Source organism: Notechis scutatus, chromosome Z (assembly GCF_049901735.1).
Source record: "Notechis scutatus isolate UNSWTSFEM ecotype Mainland chromosome Z, rNotScu1.2, whole genome shotgun sequence".
NCBI lineage: Eukaryota > Metazoa > Chordata > Lepidosauria > Squamata > Elapidae > Notechis > Notechis scutatus.
The window spans coordinates 59,645,234-59,664,364 of record NC_142025.1 but is presented as its reverse complement, the minus strand read 5'-3'; the positions used below and the strand labels follow the sequence as shown (position 1 = coordinate 59,664,364).

Here is a 19,131-nt window from a genome sequence, read left to right as displayed (position 1 = left end):
TGACATGATTGTAATATGCAATGGTTTTTTTTGCCAGTTTCTAGTATTTACTTCCAGTTTCTGGCAAAAAAAAAAAAAAACCTATTGGGGAAAATGGATTTGGTTAATGACTGCACCACTTGCTTAATGACCATGGCCTTTGCTTTGCAACCGCTGCAAAAAATGTTGGAAAAATTAGGTCCATTTATGTAATGCCTCAACTTTTGACTGAAATGACTTACAACCATAATTCCAGGCTCAGTTAAGGTTGCAAGTCAAGGTCTCCCTTTATAGCAATTTCACATAAAGAACCAGAAAATACTCTTATAAAACTTCTAGAATAAATCAAAATAATAAAAATGTAAAATGTTATGCCATACTGCTGATTGAGAGAGAATTAGGTCCTTTGTGCAAGGAAAGAATATACTACATATTAGCAATAGTGCTTTATGAGATGAGAAACAAAAAGTCAATTTACAATCAAAATCAATTTTTAATTCACAAAACACATTATATATGGAGTATACGGTACTAAAATATACTCTGGAACATACATTCTTTTTTAAAGCTTAGAATATACAGTATATATGTTTCAATTTATGTCCCTGCTTAAACATGATAGTCATTTGGGCAACTTTGGGCCAGCCACTCACCTCACAGATTTGTTGTTGTGAGTAAAATAAGAGGAAGGAGTATTAGGTATGTTTGTTGTCTTGAAGTATTTATAAAAACAATAAAGTGGGAAATAAATAAATAAAGTTGGAAAGTCAAACAGGTAATGCATCCATTGTTACTATCTGCTTAAATCTGAATCCTCTAAATCTATTATGAAACAGACAAGAAAATATATATCAGCAAATAAAGCCAAGCAGGTTTCATTTGAAGCAGGAATGAGCAAATATTCTGTGTAAGAAACAGGTTAGGCATACGTGACTATTCTTACCTCTTCCCTGATATGTTCTACTTGTTCTTCAAGAAGTTCATTTCTCTCTGTAAGTATTTTATTCTTCTTCAGCAATGACTGGCCAATTCGAGCAGCTAATTCTAAATCCCGTTCTTTCTGAGGAAGGAAGGAAGGAAGGAAGGCTGAATTATGGCTCACATAGGAAATGACCATCATTGGAAAGTACAAGAAGGTTGAATCTGTGTTCTAGAGAAAAACTAGAAAAACTGCTTTGTTTGCCTATTTTTGAAACAAGCCTGTAATTTCTTTTTTTAATTTTGTGTTCTTCTGGAGACACCCACTTAATTTGAGGAATATAATTTACACCAGGGGTCCTCAACCACCGGGCCGCGGACCGGTACCGGTCCGTGGAGCACTCTGTACCGGGCCGCAAATAAAAAAAAATAAAAAAAATGGCGGCTTTCTTCGCCTTCGGTGAATGCTGCTGGGATCGGGGATCAAGGACACAAATGAAAGAAGGGGAGGGAGGAAGCAACCGAAGCCTGTCCTGCTCTCTGGCTCAGCAGCTTCGGTTTCTTCCTGCCTCGTTCCTCTCTCAGTCGCTCTCTCGCTGCTCCACCAGCCCAGGAAGAAACTGCTTCAAAGAAGCCGGGGGGGTGTGTGTGGCTTTTCCTGTCGCCGCAGCTCCTCCGAAGCGCCCGTTTACCCCCACCCCGCTCACCCGCGCGCGCTTCAATTCAGTGCTGTCTGGTTGTTTGGGAGCGGCTTCGGCTGAGAATAATAACTATTCGCCTCTTTTTATCAGCCGAAGCTGCTCCGAAACGAAGAAGGCAGGCAGGAAGGCAGAACGGAGCACTGTGGATTGAAGCGCGCGGCGGGCGGGGTGGGGGTAAACGGGCGCTTCGGAGGAGCTGCGGCGACAGGAAAGCTACACCCCCGGCTTCTTTGAAGCAGTTTTTTCCTGGGCTGGTGGAGCAGCGAGAGAGCGACTGAGAGAGGAATGAGGCAGACACCCGAGGGAGGGAGGGAGACACCTGAGGGATGGGGCTGAGGGAGGCAGGGCCAAGGCGCTCCCTGAACTTGGTGGTGTTTGCTGGCAGACGTTTATTACCCGACTAGGTAACAACATCAGATGTTACCTAGTCAGGTAATGAAACGCCTGCAAGCAAACCACCAAACTCGGATTCTTCCCCCTCCCCGCCCCGGTCCTTGAAAAAGTGTTTGTGCTTGAAACTGGTCTCTGGTACAAAAAAGGTTGGGGACCACTGATTTACACGATAAATGTAACTGAATGCTGTAAGCTCATGCATGACCAGGAATAAAAATCCTTTCAAGAGCTTTTATTTCTAAAGCCAGAAGTTGTAAAATTATATTTGATTTATAATTAGTAAAGTGTAGAAGTGCTTATGATTATGAATCCTTTTGAATATTTCTCAATAAATATGCTCTAAACCATGATGTTTTATATACACTTCCAAAATTACATAAAGAGAACCCAATTATACAAATGGCTCAAAAATATTATATTCATTCATTTATTTATTGAGAAAAATGACCCAAACTCCAGATTTCTAAGTGGCAAATGGATGTAGAATATAAACAGGTTCACAAATTCTTAAATACCACTGTATTTATAGAGGGTTTAACAAAATTGATAATTTTATGGCCTCTTACAAAAAAATAAAACTTTTAAATATTGTTTTAGTTAGTAGTTCAAAGTGTAAAACCTACACTTTGTATTCAATACCTACGACAACAGGCAAAGTAATATCTCAAAATGAACTAAGGTTGAACAACAGAAATTAAGTTCTTACAATCCTGTAAGACATTTTGTTTGTAGTGCAGGTGGTGCAATGGCTATGTTCAAGCAATAGCAAAAGCCATATGCCACAATATGTCTTACATCAAGAGTTACAAGGAAAGTTAGTGAATTGGAAGAACTGTGGAAGAATATCAAATGTTTCAGTAACTTTAGAGCAGGGGTGCTTAAATCTGGTCCGTGGGGCTGCCCTGAAAACAGCAAAGGACCAGCCCACAGTGCCTCTGCCAGTGAAAACTGAGCTTGGGAGGGCGACGTGCTCTGGAGCTCCATTTTTGCTGGCAGAGGATTGCAAGAGGCCATCACAGCCAAAAACAGATTTTGTTTGGAAGAAAGTATGTTGGATATGTTCACCACCCTGAGTTATATTTAAAAATAATAAAGGCATGATACAAATAAATAAATATATTTAAGACAGTTATTTTTAATGATATCTATAGGAACCAAATATTTCTGGAAAAAATTCTAATAAATGAACTTCTAGATGGTTAGGCAAACACATATACTAACGCTTCTGATATAGCAACATGAGAAGTTGTTCTTTTCATTCAGGGGATATTCTCAATAATTCAAACATGCTTGAATTTTTTTAAAAAGTTAAGAAATCACCAAATTTTGGGTCTCTGAATAAACTTAGCAGAAAACCACTGGCAACATAATTTTATCAGTGTGATGCCCTTGGACTTTGAATGGTATGCTGGAATCTATACTCCAAAAACTAGAAAAGATTAGGGCAAAAAAATGAACAGGGACAGAACTAAATGTGATTTAATTTGCATATAATAAAAATTAATTTAAAGTAAATTTATATAATTACTATAGCATTTGACTGCTCAGAATTGGTCTTAAAAGTGAAGCTGGCTTGCCCTAGTTCTGCCCACTTAAGCAGTTCAAAAGCATGCAAATGCCAAGTAGATAAATAGATACCATTTCAGTGGGAAGGTAACAGCGTTCGATCCATTTCAGTGTATAGTCATGTTGGCCGCATGACCACAGAAATGTCGTTAGACAACATTGGGCCCCTCAGCTAAGAAACGGAAATGAGCACTACCCCAGAGTCAAAAACGACTGGATAGAATAAACCTTTACCTTTTCAATACTTAGTGGGAAATTTATAGGGAATACTAGGACCTGTAGGCTAACTAGGAATTGAAAAAAAAAACATCTCAGAAGATGGTGCTGGCAAAGTTCAAATAGAAAAAAAATAGATGGATATATCCATCAGCAGATGATTGCAGGCAATTTTATGTAAATTGAAAGAGGCTTTATGTAAGTTGAAAGAAACTTTATCTTGCTTTAATAAAATTTGCTTTCTTATAATCTATAAGTTGCAATCATAGATGTGGTCCTCTCACTTTCAAGGGATATTGATGGCCTGGGAACCAGCAACTAATACTTAATTGAGTTAGGGCAACATTCTTTCAATAATGCATTTGAGCACAACGAAGTATTAGGTTCAGTGTAACAAACATAATGTTGATTTTCTCAGTGGAAATAAAAGGTACCAGCTGGACCTTTAACATAGTGGGGAAAAAGGGCAGCTGATCATCTTGGCAAAAATTCTACTTGAAACCTGATAACTATGATTTAGATTGGTTTATAGTTTCCTACTTTGAGCTCTATCAAGGAGCAATTAAATCTTAGGGCTCCAAGCCTAAATCAGTACAATGCTCAGAAAAACCAAAACGTATTTTTAATCTTATGACAGCTTTTTTAAAATAAGAAACAGCTATGAATAAAATTCATGTACAGATACAGTGGCTTTGCATCTTCTAATTAAACTTTCTGAATTCTAGCAATAGTTCCTTATAGCTGTGCAATATTTATAGGACTGTTTTAAGGAAATCCTGTAATCGAGAGTCCTATTAATTTTAAGCCTTATAAACATCATCAGAGCAACAAATTATATTGAACTGAAATAGAATTGAATAAATAAAAGAAATAGCAAGCTGGGAATTGAGCAATTGGGCAGTTTTCAGTAACCCCTCTGTAAGGGGCTAAATTAAGGAGGCCTCAGACATGTGGTGACTAGTTACAATATCCTGCATACCTCATGAAGAAGATTCCAACATTGATTACTGTGTTACAACCATGTTATCATACATATGAACATGGGGTACTTACTTCCTCAAGAAGACGTGTAACAGCATCAATGTCATTGTATGTTTTAGTCATCTGGCCCACTCGTTCAGCACATAAAACTGAAATAAAACAGGTAATATTTTATCTCCTATACAAAAAGAAATTTAAATCTAATATACCAAAAAGACAACTTTATTTTTTTCAAATAATCAATTTTGCATGAGTTATTCCTATACAGGTATAAATCATGTTAAATTCAATGGAGTATACTCCATTTAACCCAATATTGTATTCAATATGGCATTTTAAACATTACCTTATGTTCCCAGTAATTCCAAGAGTTCTAACTTAATAGTACAAATTTTTGAATACTTCACTTTGACAGATTAACAAAGTTGGAAGGGACCTTGTAGACCATCTAGTCCAACCCCCCACCCAAGCAGGAGACTCTACACCATTTCTGACAAATGGCACTCCAACCTCTTCTTGAAACTCTCAAGTGATGAAACTCCTATAACTTCCAAAGGCAAGCTGCTCCACTGGTTGATTATTCTCACTGTCAGAAAGTTTCTCCTTATTTCCAGGTTAAATCTCTCCTTCTTCAGTTTCCATCCATTATTCCTTGTCTGGCCTACAAGCGCTTTAGAAAATAGCTTGACCTCTTCCTCTCTGTGGCAGCCCCTCAAATATTGGAACACTGCTATCATGTTTCCCCTAGTCTTTCTCTTCACTAGACTAGCCATGCCCAGTTCCTGTAACTTCTTCAATAGTTTTTATATTATCCCAGTAAAACAAAATATTTGCATATGACTGACCACAAAGTGATATACATAAAGATGAAGCTTAGTATATTGTAGGAAGCCTCCTGCCACCTCAGAAAAATGAAATATTTTGGGAAATATTAAAAAGACAAGATAAAATATTTCCTCTAAAGGAGAAATAAAATAAAAAATCTTAAGGGAGGCAGAAACCAGACCCAATTTCCCTGTTCCAAAGAGAACCTGAGGAGGCTAGCTTTTAGAAATGCAGATTTGGTAATCCATTCAGAAAGACTGTCATGCCCTTGGTAGAGTCGGACTCTGAGGGAGAGGAGGAACAGCCAACAGGGAGTGGAGGTGTAGCTCCAGAGGTTATGAAGAAGGCTGGAGAAGGGCTGAGGCCAGCTGGGCAGTCAGAGGAAGAACCAGGCCCATCCCCTCTGCCTCCTAGGACACGCAGGGAGGAAAGGAGAAGGCAACAACTAGGCTTGCGGGAGAGGAAGCAGCAATGATCCTCATTGGTTACAGCTAGGGAGATGAATATATAAGAGAGACAGTTAGAACACAGGTTGCCAGAAGCAAGCGTATTTTATTTTGGTCTGAAGTTATCTTGGTTGGCGTCCTTCCAACAGACTGCTTTGTTATCTCCTTGAATTTGTTAAATACTTCTCCTGTTCCATTGAGGACATTTCGTCATTATAGTTTTTTTTTTTTTTCACCTCTACCTGCTCATTAAATTAGGACTGTATTGCTTTCTTTTGAAGACTATTTTTGAGTACATTTTATCTCCAACTGAGTATTATTGAACAGTAGGGCCAAGTTGGAGGCAATAAAGGACATTTATTTATGTTTTGGATTTTGTTACGTTTGTGTTACACTCTGAGTCGTCACAAAGACTGAGTCAAGACAGAAACTCAGATAAGCAATGAACAAAAGGTTGACAAAATTAGCTCAGACAATAACCTAGGATTTGCATTTCCTCTTTTGCCTATAGAGCCAGCTATGAAACCTATATAACCTCTACAGGACCGCCAAAGGAATCCAGAAGGTATAAAAACCACCCACTCTAAACTCCTCTTTGTCAGCTGCACCAGAACCACACCCTAGTGGTTCTGCTTCATCATGAAACTTTTTTTTCCAATCAGCCTCCATATTGTTTCCAGCTTCTTTCTCCCAGCTTGAAACTGAACCAGATGGATTTTTTTCTTTCCACAATTTGGCACCCCAAGGTGGGACTCCAAGCTAACTCAATCAATGGTCCTGGCCCAGGTAAGCCACCTTGCTGGAAGCAGACCCATTGTGTCTCTGGGTGGGTTCCCTAGACCTTGGCCATTTGGAGCAAGGATGGTAAAGGGAGTTTTGAGCTCAAAGGCTGCTTGACAAAAAGGTGAGTACCTCTAAATTTTAACTTTTAAAGCCCAGAAAAGTGAGAGAAATATTTGAATGCCTGTGTTTTGAGTGAGAGGACCCTTCTCCCAATCACAGCTGGATCCTGCTCCCTCTGTGGCTTTCCTAACCACAGAAAGATCTGTTCTACCAACAGAGCCTGAAAATATGGGGGATTGGTCAGAGGTGGGACCTTCTATTAGGAAAAGGGAGAGGCTGTATGAAAATGGAATGGAAAAGTGAATGAGAAAGTTGGGTAACCAGCTGAGAAGTCACTGAACAAGCCCTGTGTTAGGAGATGCCCATACTTGACTGCTAAGGAAAAGCAGCAGGTCCTCCCAGATCCCGGAGGGTCTGAAAACTAATGGTGGTATTAGGAAGTCCCTATACTTGAGTGCGTAGGGGGCCGCAGGTCCTCCCAGACCCCTTTTTGGCCCAAAAACCGACAGCGGTGTTCGCTGGAAAAGAGGTCCTGCTGGAAAAGAGGTCCTGCTGGAAAAGAGGTGCCCGAAAGAACCAGAGTGCTCCTGAACTTTTTTTTCTCCGAAAACTGACAGCGGAGACCAGACTAAGCCAGTTGAGCTCCACATAGGAAGGGGAACATGGGAAGATGTAGCTCGAGGATCATGACAGGAACCACCCTAACAGATTTGCTCATGGTGTGGGGCAAGAGGCAACTGCCTGTCCTGGCTAGTAAGAAGATGTGAGCAAGGAAGTTATGTAAAAAGTGGGACAAAGAGTGGGCTTTGCTCAGGGACAAAGCTGAAAACCAATTTAACTAAATAAAGGTTAAGAAAAGGGAGAGGGAAAATATAAATAAGAACATTGATTTTTTTTCTTCCTTTCTCTCTTCTATGCAACCATATAATATGTTTAAGATTTGTGCCTTCCTTACTTTGAGTTGAGATTTATGGTGGAAATGACCAGGGTCCTCTTCTTTTCTCTTTCCCTTGTCTTTGTATGTATATGTGTCAAAGTCTTTGTGTGTCGTCTAGCTAATTGTACCTCTTAAATGTCTCTAATTAAAAAAAAACAACTTTTTTTTTTTAAAAAAAACAGTATTCATTTAAGCAATGAAAAAGAAAATATCTCTACTCTAGTTTGCCTGGCCAGCGAAACAGGGTGAAGAGAACTGTGTTCATATTTTCCCCCTTCCACTCTGTACCTTGAAGAACAGCCCAAGGTTACGAGGGAATGTTTTAAGTTCATTTATAGGAAAAGTTTCATTCTTGCATTTGCTGTATGTGTTTAAGTGGTTTTATCTGTCTGTTTAACTTCTGAAATGTTAACCTTAATGTCTTTTCAAACCTTGCAAACTATATACCCATCATCTCTCCATCTCATATCCACCAACAATGCCTTTCCTGGGAGTGTCACCCACAAAGGAGGGAAGGAGACCCTGTGCTCGTATCTTTCAGACCTACACAGACAACTTTGCAACCTTTGGAAACAGAGCACACTGATCCAGATGCTACCCCCAGAGGAGATCTTCCATTCAATTGAACCAGGGAATTGGGTTTGGATCCAGTCATCTACCAAAAAGTTCATCACAGCAACCAGAATAGAGCAGACTTTCCCTAGCCTGAGTAACCAGCCTTACCACCAAGCCAACTCACTCAGCAGACTTGAAAGAGATGACCCTGAGATGGACCAGTGAAGACTAAAGACTCTTTTCAATCCACAGAAAACAGATGGAAAGACTACAGGGGGGAGGGTGGAAATTCATTGTAAGGTTTTCTTTCTTGCCTCATTTATGTCACCATCAGTTAAGTGGATTCTTGGAGGGAAGGCATTTGGAGTGGTTGGCACAGTAAGTCTTGAACACCCTGGGCTTCTGTCTGGTGGGAGGGAAATTTGTCTGCAATGTTTGTTTTGCCTGTTTTATAGAAGTCACTACAAACACACACACAAACACACCATTCAGAATCAGACTGAGGCTATCCCCTTCACCTACCTCCACATAAAGCTTCTCCCAGGCTGGTTCTTTCTCTGTGGCACTAAGGCCCAAGCAGTCCTAGCTCTGCCAATTCCATGGGGGAGGAAGCATGCCCCTCAGGCAATTAACATGTCCTCACTGAAAAGGTAGTAGAAAAGAGATCTCCAAACCCCAGCCCTGATTGTGACTCACAAATGATGCTGCCCAGTTGCCCAGTAAGGCAGAATATTTTGCACTGGTGGTCTCATTAGTAGGGGTCTCGGGGCTCATTGTGTACAATTTAAAAAATGTTAATAGCCTGGATTACACAACGGCTAACCTCAATTTGGCTTCATGATGCACTAAACTAAGAGCTAAGGCAGATTCAGGAAGCAACCCTTGGAAATGGGCAGCCAGTAGTTATTTACTAAAGCAAAACTATGCTGTAAAGAATTCTGGGGAATGTGCTTTCCTCAAACCTGACTGGAAACTCACAGAAAGTGACATTAAACACCTGAAAATAATTGGCATAAAAAATTGGATATTGTAAATTTATTTCCAGAACTTTTCCCCTGGGTGCTAGACCTTCATGGGATAAAAGCTCTTGGGAGCCACTGAAAGGATACTTTTCTGCTGCCTCAATCAATTTCTAGTAACAGTTTGATCAATTCTTAATCTTTTGCCAGTAAAACTGTATGTGTGTCACCCACATTTATTATGGCAAAAAGGGGGGATTTTGGGAAGCCTCCCGCCACCACAGAAGAATGAAATATTTTGGGAAATATTAAAAAGTCAAGATAAAATATTTCCCCTAAAGGAGAAATTAAAAAAAATCTTAAGGGAGGTAGAAAGTAGACCCAGTTTCCTTGCCTCAAAGCAGAACCTGAGGCGGCCAGCTTTTAGAAATGCAGATTTGGTAATCCATTCAGAAAGACTGGGTCAAGACAAAAACTCAGAAAAGCGACAAACAAAAGGCTGACAAAATTACCTCAGGCAAACAGCTAGGATTTGCATTTCTTCTTTTGCCTATAGAACCAGCTATGATCCCTACATAACCCCTTAGGAATCCAGAAGGTATAAAAACCCACCCACTCTAAACTCCACTTTGTCAGCTGCACCAGAACCATAAACCTTGGTGGTTCTGCTTCATCATTAAACTTTCTTTCCAATTAGCCTTCATGTTGTTTCCAACCTCTTTCTCCCAGCTTGGAACTGAACCAGATGGATTTTTTCTTCCAACAATACAATATTTAAAAAAATGTTTTAGATCAGAAGTGGTGCAAGGTATACATAATAATTCTTAAACTGTGTTCTGCTGTGCTTTGGGGCACCATAATGATCTCACTAACAGTTTCATTTATTAAGTAGCAAAATATTCCATGGCATCCCACTGAGTTCACTGTTGCACATCTGGTCCACGGGCCGGAGTTTGACAGCCCTGTTACAGAATAACGAACGTTGTAACCCCAAATCAGGAAAAAGTACACCCATTTTTTAGCAATGCCTATCTTTATTCACCATTTCTCTATCTCATATTGGTTGAAACAGATTTCCAATTTTCTAGAGAAAACTTTCACTGAGCCCAATTTCTACATTCTTCAACCATTTTGATCCGATAAAGTTTTGTTTTTATTCTAATTCCTATCAGTATACTGAAAAAAGCAAAAGGTGAAATACATGTATGTTTTTTAACATTTAAATTTTATGTTATCATCTCCCTCATGCTGAGTTCCAGAATAAACATACATGAAATTAATTAATATCTTCAAAATTGTCACTGTTTGTTACGTAGGCCTCAATTTATACTAAATTAAACCCCACTTTGTTAACAGTAAAGCAACGTTAAAGGATGCTGGATGTACAGTGTCTGAAGACTTGCAAATCCATTACCTAAAGTTATATGTAACAAAAGCATATGTGATGTTTATCTTTAATATTCACCAATGAAATTGGTCTTAGGATAGAATGGCACATATTATTAAAAATTGAGAGTATCAGACTGGACATCAAGATCTAACTTTTAATCCTGTTTCTGTAGTAGAGTGATAGAAGCCTGTGGATGATTGTTGAACATCCTAGGAGACTGAGTGAGCAGCTAGGTTTTTGATTTTGATTTTATAATTTTGTAGTTTTATTGCTATTGTGAGCCACACAGAATTGTGCTCTAAAATAGTTTTGCCATTAAGTACAAAAGCCACATTGTTACTTTCTTTTATTTCTCTAGCTCAGAGTAAAAGACCTTTGTTGCATATCAATACTTACTCTTACATGTAAATGTTCTAAAAGCATTTTTTCAGAATTCATAAAAAACAAATACACCCCCCCCCAAAAAACATACCATATCTTATACAATTGACGTTTCAGTGCCTATGGGAGTTGTGCCAGTTGTGTACTTAATTGGGTTGTCATTATGAAACATTATGATTTTGCTGCTTTTTGAGATTTATAACAGAATTAAATGCTTGTTTCATAAGAAATTGTTAATAAATGCAATTTTGTAAATTCAATGAAATCTGGAAAATTCTGCCAAGCGTATTAGAGAAATAACTAGGTTGAAAAACTTGTATGGTATTTACATTAATGTGTCCTTGATTAGACAACTTTTGTTTTTGAGTATAACTCTTTCATTGTCCGTTTTTTAAAATACAATTTCTTTCAATTATTGTCAGAAGAAGGATAGTACAGCCTACATGATTGATCACTATTTTGTACAACTGCATTCTAAGCTTATTAAAATATCTGACATGCTTTGACCCTGTGATTCTGTACATTCCAGGGTAAATGCCAGGTAAACATTTTTTTTTCTGCATAGGAAATGTACACACATCTAAACAAAACAAACAAAAAAACCTAGGGAAGATTTAAAAAAGTTTAAATCAGTAATTATTCTATGAATGAACTATTAAGAAGTTTTGCAATGCTCAGTGAATCATAGCTTTAAGAAGTTTTCCCCAAAGTGATAATGTATTCCACTGAAAATCTTAAATGTCTCAGCCAAATGGATGGGGAAAGATTCTTTAGGATTTCTAGATAAGCAAACCATAATATAACAGGTGAAGTAGCAGATGGGTCATAAATATTATGATATGATTCATAGATGCAAAACACATGAAAGCCCACATGGAGTTTGAAAAAAGACCTGAAGGACTCTCAGACTGTGAGGAACAAACTCTAAGCAGGCTTTCATGTGTTTTGCACTGAGGACAGGCTTCCATCTAGCCATTTTTACATGAAGCCCAACTACAGTGATGGTTGTCCTTCTGGAATTCTGTCCCATCTCCACAAAGGATCTCTGGAGCTCAGTCAGAGTGACCATCAGGTTCTTGGTCACTTCTCTTACCAAGGCCCTTCTCTCCTGATTGCTCAGTTTGACCGGGTGACCAACTCTTGGAAGAGTCCTGGTTGTACCAAACTTCCTCTATTTGAGAATTATGGAGAGCCACTGTGCTCTTAGGAACTTTCATAGCAGCAGAAATTTTATTGTAGCCTTCCTCATATCTGTGCCTTGCAATAATCCTGTCTCTGATCTCTGCAGACAATTTCTTTGACCTAATGACTTTTGGAAAGGTATGTGCCTTTCCAAATCATGTCCAATCAATTTCATTTATCACAGGTCGATTCCATTCAAGGTATAGAAACATGTCCACAATGATCTAGAGAAATGGGAGGCAATAGAGCTAAATTTCACGCATTATCCCAAAGGGTATGAATACTTATGTCAACGTGATATTTCAGTTTTTTCTTTTTAATAAATTTACAGACCTTTTTAAAATTCTGTAGATTAATGAGAAAAAACATTAATTTCAACAACTGTAGAATCAAGCTATTGCACAACAAAATTGACAAAAATTTTGAATACCTTCTGAATGCACTGCATGTAGAAATAGTTTAAGAACATATTTCTGCCATTTGCTTCTCTTGCATTGCTCCTCTAGACAGAACTACTATTTTTCTCTTTGGTCTAAGATTTTGTATAAAAACAAGTACTTCGTAAAAAGAAGTACTTAGTAAAAACAACTACTTAGTAAACAGACAGCAAGAAATGATGTCTGGACACTGAGTTATTAGAAAACTTATGTGGGAAAGAAATCACACTTGAAGTAGTTGAAAGGATACTAATTTGGGTTTGGAAAAATTAAGTAGATGAAATTATAGTTAGTCTTTGACTTATGACCAAAATTGAGCCCAAAATTTTATGTTGATAAGTGAAACATTTGTTAAGTGAGTTTTGCCCCATTCTACGACTTTTCTTGCCACATTTTTTTTTTAAAACAAGTTTTATTTTCAAGACAAACAATACATAAATACACATAAACACAAAACATAAAAGCATAAAAAATCTCTTTTCTGAAAGTTGCTTAGTCCCGGGTTAAAACTCTTGGTACAGACACAAGTTCAGTTTCATATTCATTTTACATACCATTTCATATCTTATTAACACTTTCAATTTTCTATATAATTTCTCCTCTCCTTTAAATTTTCTCAATTTTTTTTCCTCCTCTCAATTCATATCCTAATATTTATTATTCTTTGTCTGTTCTATTCCAGCCAATCATTTATTTTTCTTCTTTAAAAAAAAGAATACTTCTCCTGTACACTATATGGAGTATGATGCCTTTATCTTTTTCCCTTATATTTATAGTACCTAATATAAAATACATAACATACATTGGGATTCTTTCTGGTACATTCTAAAATTATACTATATTATCAAAAATAATACAAATCTATTCATTAGTATTGATATTCATTCATATCTTAGACGTTTAACTCATTACTTTTCAATTAAATCACATACTTTTATGAGAGCTCTATTTTCCATAATTATCCCCCCCACATCACATATTATAGCTCAATATTTCGTTGAAATGTTCCTCCTTCTTCTACTTCAAATCTCATTTCACAAAAGATTTTGCTAGTATACCATGTTCTAATCATTAATTTTAACAATCATTTATATCTTAAACATTTTATCCATTTCAATTGAATATCATGCCTTTGTGGGAACACTTATGCTTTCCACGATTATTACCCCCCACATCACAATCTTGAATCATATTTCATTACAGTACTCTCTTTTTCTTAACAAAAATTTCACTTATTTATGTTAGATATTTTATCACATTTTAAGCTACATATTATTTCTAATTTTCTATAATTACTTCTAAATACAGATATAAAAATGCAGTCTTATGTACCTTTCTAGAATCCCATTAACAATAAGATCTATCCATTATCTCTGAAAAACTTTTGCTTCTTAATATCTTGCTCCCCACCATTAGAGCTTCTCATCCCTTCCTTTCTCCCTTGCTTCTTCTTCTCCTTGTCCTCTTTAACCCCTTGTCTCTCCACCTCCCTTTTATTCTGCTTTCCCCCTTTCTGTTGTTTCTTAACATAATATCCCTTTTTCACCTTATTCTTCTCTTTTTGGGCTGTTTTTTCAGATCTTAAAGACCTCTTTTCCTTTTTCTCTTGCTTTTTCCCGTCTCCAATCAAAGTCCTTTTTTCATCAAAGATGGCTTCTTCTTCTTCTTTGTCCCCATCATCCTCATTCTGCTTCGCATAAATATAAACCGCCATTTCTAAGTATTGAAAAATAGTGCCAAGTCCATCTTCCCCTCCTTGTTTTTCTCTTTCATATTTTTGATATATAAGTTCCAATCCATCCACAGGTGATGCCATTGTGTAGAGAATTTTTTTTTTCCAAACAACCACCCAGATGATTTAATCAGAAATAATTTCCAAAGGTTCCAAAATCACCAAACAATCCAAACAGACTGTTTCTTTTAAATACCTTCTTCTTCTTCACTTTTTCTTTCTGAGGTTAAAGTAATCACAAATCCTTTTCAAATATATTTTTTGGAAGTTTTAAACTCTTTGCAATTCTAGGCAATCTTCTCCTTATTTTCCAATTTTGCTCTGATTTTTTTTTCACTCTCCCTTCCCACTCACAGCCAAAAAGATTTCCCCCGCTGTCACTTTAGGAAGGAGAGTAGAACAAAAAAAAAAAAAACTTTCCCCTTTAGGGTATTCGCAGCTTGTGGCTCTCACAAGGAACAATATATCCTTAACAGCTTTCAAGGTTCCAAATCACTTTCTCCCATCTTGTCCCGGTTAAAAGCACCTTTCACTTTCTCCAGCTTTCTCCCTCCTGCACTTGCTTACCCGGCTGCAGCTTTCTTCGTGGCGGCCATTACTGACCGCCGTTCCTCCGCCTCGGGAAAAGGGAGTTTAGCCGGCTGGGAGGGGGTTTGCAGCACCCCCAAACCCCTTGCCGGATCCCCCCTATCTTCAGCTGCCTCTATGGGGCAGCTATATCCCCCAGATCCAAATGGATCGGGGGAACCTTGGCAGCGAACGCAGCAGGGATCGCGCGGTCGCAAATCCCTGCCGCCGCCGAAAGCTAGCAAACCGGAAATCCCATCCACATTTGTTAAGTGAATCATTGCAGTTGTTAAATTAATAACACAGTTGTTGTGAATCTGACTTCCCCATTGATTTTGCTTGTCAGAAAAATCACAAAAGATCAGATGACCCCAGGACATAGCAACCATCATAAATATGAACCAATTGTCAAACATCTAAATGTAAATCACATGGACATGGGAATGCTGCAATTGTCATAAGTGTGAAAAATAGTCCTAAGTCACTTTTTTCAGTGTTGCTGTAACTTCAAATGAACTGTTTTAAGTCAAGGACTACCTGTACATATGTTTACTTCAACATACCTGAGAAAAAAAACCTACTCATTAATGTGTACTCATTAAACACACATTATAAGCACAAAAAAATAAATTATGAAAAGCAGACTCTTATGAGTTCATTGAGTTCTTACACCAGGGTTTTAATGTGTACACAATGAGGACTTTATATGTATTACTCAGCTTAAAACCACAAACAGATCCTGAATTTTCACTGCTGAGCAAGGCAATTAAGTGCATCATGCCCAATTTAATTGTCTTTTTTGTCAGAGTATATTCATGAACTGGAATAGAGCTTGGTAACAAGGTCAGCCAATGAATAGGCATAGCAACTAAGTCAGCCAATGAGGACTGTTTTGGAAACTGAAACTAGAATTAGCCTAGGCTTGAAACTAAAAGTAGCCTAAGCGTGGCAGCTATATTAAGCTCTGCAGCTCTGAAGTTAGGTTAAGCTCTGAGTCTGTCTATTGAAAAATGAAACTGCTTCTCTCCTCTGCTGTGTATAATGCTTGCCTGTGAAACTGATGTCAGTTTCTCAGCTGCTGAAGTTACTGCTGAAGCTCTGAACTTGTAACATGTCTACTTCTGTCTGAGTTTGCTCTATGTTGGAGAAATCTACAACTGGTTTGTAAAATCTATTATGTTTATAAAGATGTTAAATAAAGCATCAGCCATCTATGTTTATTTTTCTGGTGCTGAATTAATGTTGCAAAAACTCAGAATATTTTTTTGCTATGGTTGTTAAGTGAATCATATAATCATTAAGTGTACCCAGCAAGGGTGGGATTCAAATTTCTTAACAACCGGTTCTGTGGGTGTGGCCTAATTTGTGGATGTGACTTGCTGACTGGGCATGGCTAGGTGGTCATGTGACTGGCAAACCAAATGTAAATGGTCCTCGCTTAATGACCAGGTCCTTGCTTAATGGCCAGTTGCTTAGCAAGTGTTTTTTGCCAGTTTCCAAGGCCTGGGGAGCCCTAGAGAGGGCAGGGCGAGGCCCAGGCAGGTGGCCATGTGACTGGCAAACCAAATGTAAGTGGTCCTCTTTAATGACCAGGTCCTCGCTTAATGGCCAGTTGCTTAGCAAGTATTCTAATTTATGACTGATCTCCACAGAGCTACTTGGCCTGTTTTTGGTATTTTGACAGCCATACATACATACATACACACACACACACACAAACACACACACACACACACACACACACTTATGACCAGTTATAACATCCCACACAGTCTTGTGACTGAGGTTTTCTATGTTTTTTGCTAGTTTCCAACAATTCCTTCTGGTTTCCGGTTAAAAATGCCCATTGGGGAAAATGGACTTGTTTAACAACCAGTGTTTGCTTTATGACCACAAGGTTCACTTAATGACCATGGTGTTTGCCTAACCCAGGGGTCTGCAACCTTAAACACTCAAAGAGCCATTTTTCTATTATCTTTTAAACAGGTATCTCTGTCTCTGTCTTTCTTTCTCCCTTTCTCATCTCTCTCATCTCTTTCTCTTTCTTCTTCATCTCTTTCTTTTTGTCTTCTCTGTTTCTCATTTCTCTTTCTCTCTCTCATCTACAACTGCTTAGATCGGAACTTTTTTTATAATCCTATTTCTTTGCAGTTTTTTCACACACATTTGTGTATATGTATCCAATATTCTTTCTTCCTTTCTGCTATGTATTCAAAATGGGCAATGATTTTATGTGTGTGTGTGTGTGTGTGTGTGTGTAGCATGTGTATATGTCACATCAAGGGGTGCCTCACATGTCACATCAAGGGGTGCCTCAGATGACCCCTCCCCTCTCAGCCATTTCTTGTCACACCCAGCCTCAACTTATCTATAGTTCTATAAAAATGTTGTTCACCTTTTTTGACTTTATTATCTATGTACTATAGATGTACTTTCATGGACCACTGAAAGGAGGAAATGGCTCACATGTTTTGCCCAAGAGGGTGATAGGCAATGTATTTTCCCAAGAAGCAGAAGGCAAAACAAGAAGCAATGGATGGAAACTGAACAAAGAGAGAAGCAACCTAAAACTAAGGAAAAGCTTCCTGACAGTGAGAACAATTAACCAGTGGAACTGCTTGCCACCAGAAGTTCTGGGTGCTCCAACACTCGAGGTTTTTAACAAAAGATTGGACAGCCATTTCTCTAAAATGGTATAGGGTTCCCCCCCCCCCAAGGTCCCTTCTAACTGTTATTCTGTTATTCTGACACCTTTCCCAGGATCTCTACTCAGAATTTGGCACCCTCAGTTTTCCTGCCTGAGCAGGGGGTTGGACTAGAAGACCTCCATAATCCCTTTCAACTCTGTTAAACACACATGTATCTATGCTCTGGACTATAGACATGTAAACCCTGAAAAATACCTAGGCAAAAGAAAGACAGTAAAATAAATCTAGGTGTAGGGACAGTGCAAAATATTAATATATGATAAATAATGGTACAATTAAAAATAATAGCACAAAGTGTTCTCTCTTCCCCCTCCTTCCTATTTCTTTCTATTTCTTTTACTTAACTTTCTCTTTCTCTGCCTTCCTTTTTTGCTTTCTTTCTTTCCCTCCCTCTTTCTTTCTTGCTATTTGTTTCTCTCTCTCTTTCGCTCTCCCCCCGTATCTTTGTGTGTGTATCTCTCTCTCTGCCCCTCTCCCTATCTTCTCCCCTGTCTCTCTCTGTGCCCTGCCTGCCTGCCTGCCTGCCTGCCTGCCTGCCTGCCTGCCTGCCTGCCTGTCTATCTATCTATCTATCTATCTATCTATCTATCTATCTATCTATCTATCTATCTATCTATCTATCTATCTATCTATCTATCTATCTATCTATCTATCTATCTATCTATCTATCTATCTATCTATCTATCTCTGTTTCTCTCTCTCTCTCTCTCTTTCCATATCTCTCTCTTTCCATATCTCTTTCCACATCTCTCTCTCTCTCTCCTGAAGGATCCCCTTCAATCCTGGCAGTGCTGGTCTTCTGGTTTGAGCTTCTTTGGCGACAGACTGAATCCGCGATCGTGCGCGGTTTCGATCCATGCTCACCGCCCGAGCACCCCGAGCCAGTTGGATTCGGGGCTAAGCCATCTCATAGAGGTGGTGAAGAGGGAGGAGACCGCCAGCAGGGTCGAGGAGAGCTGCATCTCTCCTCCTCAGCTGGCCATTACTCCTTTTCCCAAAGGTGGTTGCAGGGAGGTCAGAAATGATCACCTCAAAGAAAAACTCGACGGGAAAAGAATGTGCAGGAGAAAGTTTTGGTTGACCGGGTTGAACTGAAAAAGCAACAACGTAAGGTACCCTTGAATTTGAACTATAAAAAATAACATTGTTCCTAAAGAAGACTTTGAAGCAGTTAAGGAGAGAGGGAAGGGAAAAGATTTGGCTTTTTTCCCCTTCCCTTCCTTATACTGACAGCTAAGAGATTTAAGTAAGAAATTGACAAAAATCCACTTTGTCATCAATAGGCATTTAAGCTGAAAATAAAATGTCAAAGGGATAATAAAGACTTTTGGATACTCAAAAACTTTTAAAAGCAGGACAGGAGAGAAAAGGAAAGAATAAAAATGCGGGATCTGGAAAAATGGAGGAGACTGCCT

General features: G+C 38.5%; 1 protein-coding gene across 9 annotated transcripts in view; it reads right to left on the bottom strand.

Moving 5' to 3' along the window:
- The window catches only part of TRAK1 (trafficking kinesin protein 1), a 289,447-nt gene that overhangs the window by 110,586 nt on the left and 159,730 nt on the right, over positions 1–19,131 (bottom strand). For all 9 annotated transcript variants that reach the window (XM_087947778.1, XM_087947773.1, XM_087947779.1 and 6 more), the window contains 2 exons: positions 4,827–4,903; positions 923–1,039 (listed from right to left, as the gene is read on the bottom strand). In XM_087947778.1, coding sequence (XP_087803904.1) covers positions 923–1,039; positions 4,827–4,877 — 168 coding nt within the window. In that variant the 5' untranslated portion in view covers positions 4,878–4,903. The remainder of the gene's footprint in view (positions 1–922; positions 1,040–4,826; positions 4,904–19,131) is intronic.